Source organism: Lasioglossum baleicum, chromosome 15 (assembly GCF_051020765.1).
Source record: "Lasioglossum baleicum chromosome 15, iyLasBale1, whole genome shotgun sequence".
NCBI classification, from domain to species: domain Eukaryota; kingdom Metazoa; phylum Arthropoda; class Insecta; order Hymenoptera; family Halictidae; genus Lasioglossum; species Lasioglossum baleicum.
In genome coordinates, this window is record NC_134943.1 from 11,425,213 (window position 1) to 11,428,524 (window position 3,312).

General features: G+C 37.0%; 1 protein-coding gene across 1 annotated transcript; it reads left to right on the forward strand.

Moving 5' to 3' along the window:
* Positions 1 to 234: 234 nt before the first annotated feature.
* LOC143216233 (protein asteroid-like) lies at positions 235 to 2,777 on the forward strand. The gene is made up of 2 exons (XM_076439100.1): positions 235 to 302; positions 379 to 2,777. Exon 2 carries the CDS (start codon positions 413 to 415, stop codon positions 2,510 to 2,512), a length of 2,100 nt encoding a protein of 699 aa, XP_076295215.1. The 5' UTR covers positions 235 to 302; positions 379 to 412; the 3' UTR covers positions 2,513 to 2,777.
* Positions 2,778 to 3,312: the final 535 nt, after the last annotated feature.

Genomic DNA, 3,312 nt, shown 5'->3' on the forward strand with positions numbered 1-3,312 from the left:
AACGATTCATATGATTCATTTCATTAGGTAATAGGTTCGATATGCGGCAATAACCTAAAACTTGTAATATGTCATCTGTCATTGTTGCGTCCCCATCGCGCAAGCGCAACGTGTCTCCCATGCGCCTTACTCGATCCCCGTCGCGCTTGCGCATATTGCTGGTCATCAGAGAAGGGGTACTGTATTCCCCTCGCGAGTCCCAAGGTCGGACTCGTCTGCTCGTCTGGCCACTCTGACTGCTTGGAGCCGATGGAGCATATTACATTTCTGGTGACGTTGTCGTTGGTGACGTGCAGTGACGTGTAAGTTTGAAATTAATACGACAAAACAGAAAACTGTTATTATACAGGACGATAATCGATCAACATTAATTTCCAGATTGGATGTTTAAAAAACGTGAAGTCAGTTCAAAATGGGTATCCGAGGTTTAACACAACATATAATGTTTTCATCGTATTTAGAAGACTATGAGCTACAGAATACAGATTTGGTAATCGATGGTAGTAACTTATTTAATGAATTGCTTCTGTACTCAAATTGGCATCCTGCGTTTGGTGGTGATTACGATAAATTTGATCGAACTGTATCAGATTTCTTTGATTGCTTACAAGAATGCAATGTAAAACCACTGGTTTTATTTTCTGGAAGTTGTACTGAATCACAAGTGTCTCTGTGTTTGACAAGAATGATACAAAGGATTGAAAAATCATTAACTATGACACCGGAGACTCCAAATAATGAACTACGGCGCCCTATGTTCCTTAAACATGTTTTCATACAATGTTTGAAAGAGAAGGATATTCCATTGGCACAGTGTCAGTACGACGCAGATAACAGTATAGTTGCGATAGCAAAAGCATTAAATTGTCCTGTGCTCTCTAATGCTTCCTACTATTATGTGTATGGAGCTTTGTACATACCTAATGCAATAAAGAATGTAATGGACCATTTGAATGACAATAGAAAAACGATACCATGCAAAATTTATAGACTCGAACGTCTTCTAAATAGGTTCGAAGGATTAAATCACCATACATTGTCATTAATTGATGTATTAATGTCAAATAATAATAGAAAACTAGAGCCAATGGTTAGCAACACCATCGCATTGATAAAAAAAGAGCATGTAGCCAATTGTGAAAAAGAACCTTCAGGATCTATATTGATCAAGAAGGCATTGAATTGGTTGCGTAAATATACATTAGAGGATGCCATCGCCGAAATTATAAAAGGAGCACCTCCGCCAATGAGACCAGAACTTTTAAAGATAATAGAAACGAATATAAATAAATACACAAATCCGTTTTCCGAAGCGTTTACTCACTTGATGATCCCAGAAGAATGCTTCTCGAGTCCTACAAAAGAACCTTATAGATTTAAAGGAAATATTGAAACTTTACCGTACACAGCAGTGCATAACAAAGAAAATGTTAGACTAGGTGAACGGAGAGATAATTATGTAATGCAAATGAGTAATATGCTTCTGAACCAAACAGGGCAACATCACAAAGATTCAGTGATCAATAAATTGCCTCAATGGTTTAAACATGGATATTCGTTGGTTAATTTTCCAGAGTATGCTCTGTGCTTGATGCAATACCATTTTCGTATCTATCCACCACTATTGGAAGACACTACTCGACGTCCTTGCTGTCAAATAGCTGAAAAAATTTTTCAGTTTGTATATCATTTTTTGATATCGGTAACACAGGTGGAAGATTTCACATTGAATGTGGTAAAGAGGTTGGGTCGTGGTGTTAAAGTGTATCGTTGTGACATACCGAGGAATTTGATTCAATCTACAGCGGTCATTAAAGATCTTTCACATTCTGCTCGCAAAAAGATTATAGATATTGCATTAGGAATTCAACATATACGATTTATTGATGCACTTTTACCTGAATGGCAGTTGTACATTGCTTCCTTGAGGTATTGGAGAACTCACACGCTAAGAATATGTGATAAGTTTCATATGTATTCGATGCTTACTTGCTTGATATACAAATTGACAACTTCAAAAATTGAGCACTACAATTCCTTGAGTTCCTTTGAAAAAGCAAACAGTTCCATAATTAAATTATTACAGAAACAAAGGGACAAAAGTAATATCGAACCAAAGTACTCTACAATTGTCACAGTTGCTGAGGCTTGTACAGAAATTGACACATTAGATTGTCTTCTGGCGGCACCATTTTTTATTTCCCATTCTCAAGTAAATCCATCTCTATCATATGGTGACAAATTCAAAAGACACATTGTATATGGATTTTCGCAATTTCAGTATGTATTAGTCGCCAGCATGGACCTAAATGCACTTCTTGATTGGCCTTACAAAGAGCCTAAAATAGCCAATTTGTATAATGGTACGTTATTGTTCAATCTGTATGTCAATTTTCAAAGTTGTGAAGACATGGAAACATATAAAAACAATATTTTCAAAAATTCTCCATCTCTCTTAAGAGCATTTAATGTAATGTATAAATTCCTCGAAGAGAATGAGATGATAGGTTGAACATATATGTATACATATGTGTACATGTACGTAAGCAATCTGCTCTTGATGTCTTCTTGTTAATCTTGCTTTCAGAGAAAATTTTGGGCAAAATCGTTAGTCACTATTTTAAGATTTGTAAATAATGAAATTATTGAAAATGTGTGAAAAATGAAATGATACACATATAATGTAGAAATGATTAGATCCCGCTCTCGGAGATATATATTTAATATGCTTGTTATTATACAGTTTTGTAATGCAGAAATAAAAAAGAGAAAAGACATCTGTTTGTCCTTGTATTTGATATTGCATAAGTACCAATCGCGTATAATTTCTTCTACTTTTGAGAATGTTAAAACGTTTCTCCTTGTTTGATAAAGGTTTGAATAGTCGAGGAAAAATCTCACCAAAATGTTGGTAAGAGTTTCATTAAAAAGTAATTTCGGTGTTATTCTGGACGACATTTTCGAAATCGGTCTGTGGCCAGATTTTGGATATCAATAGTGCACCGTGCGTCGCGTCGCTTCGGCTCATTAGAGAAACAGCGGAGCTGCGATAAAAAGACGAGCGTGGAAAGCGAGAAAGAGAGGGAGAGGGGAAATAGAGAGAAAGTAACTTTTACTGCCGCGGCCCTTTTACGAGAACTTTCGTCGAGGACGCAATAAAACTGTTCGACGTATGCCGACGGGGGTATCTCGTTTTCCCACCCTCGTACTGGCCCGATTTCCACGAGGTTTCCACGTAGAGAGCAACGTGGAACGCCCATCGTCCGCCAACACCGGCCCCCCGATTACGTTCTTTACATTTTCGCCTTTTAC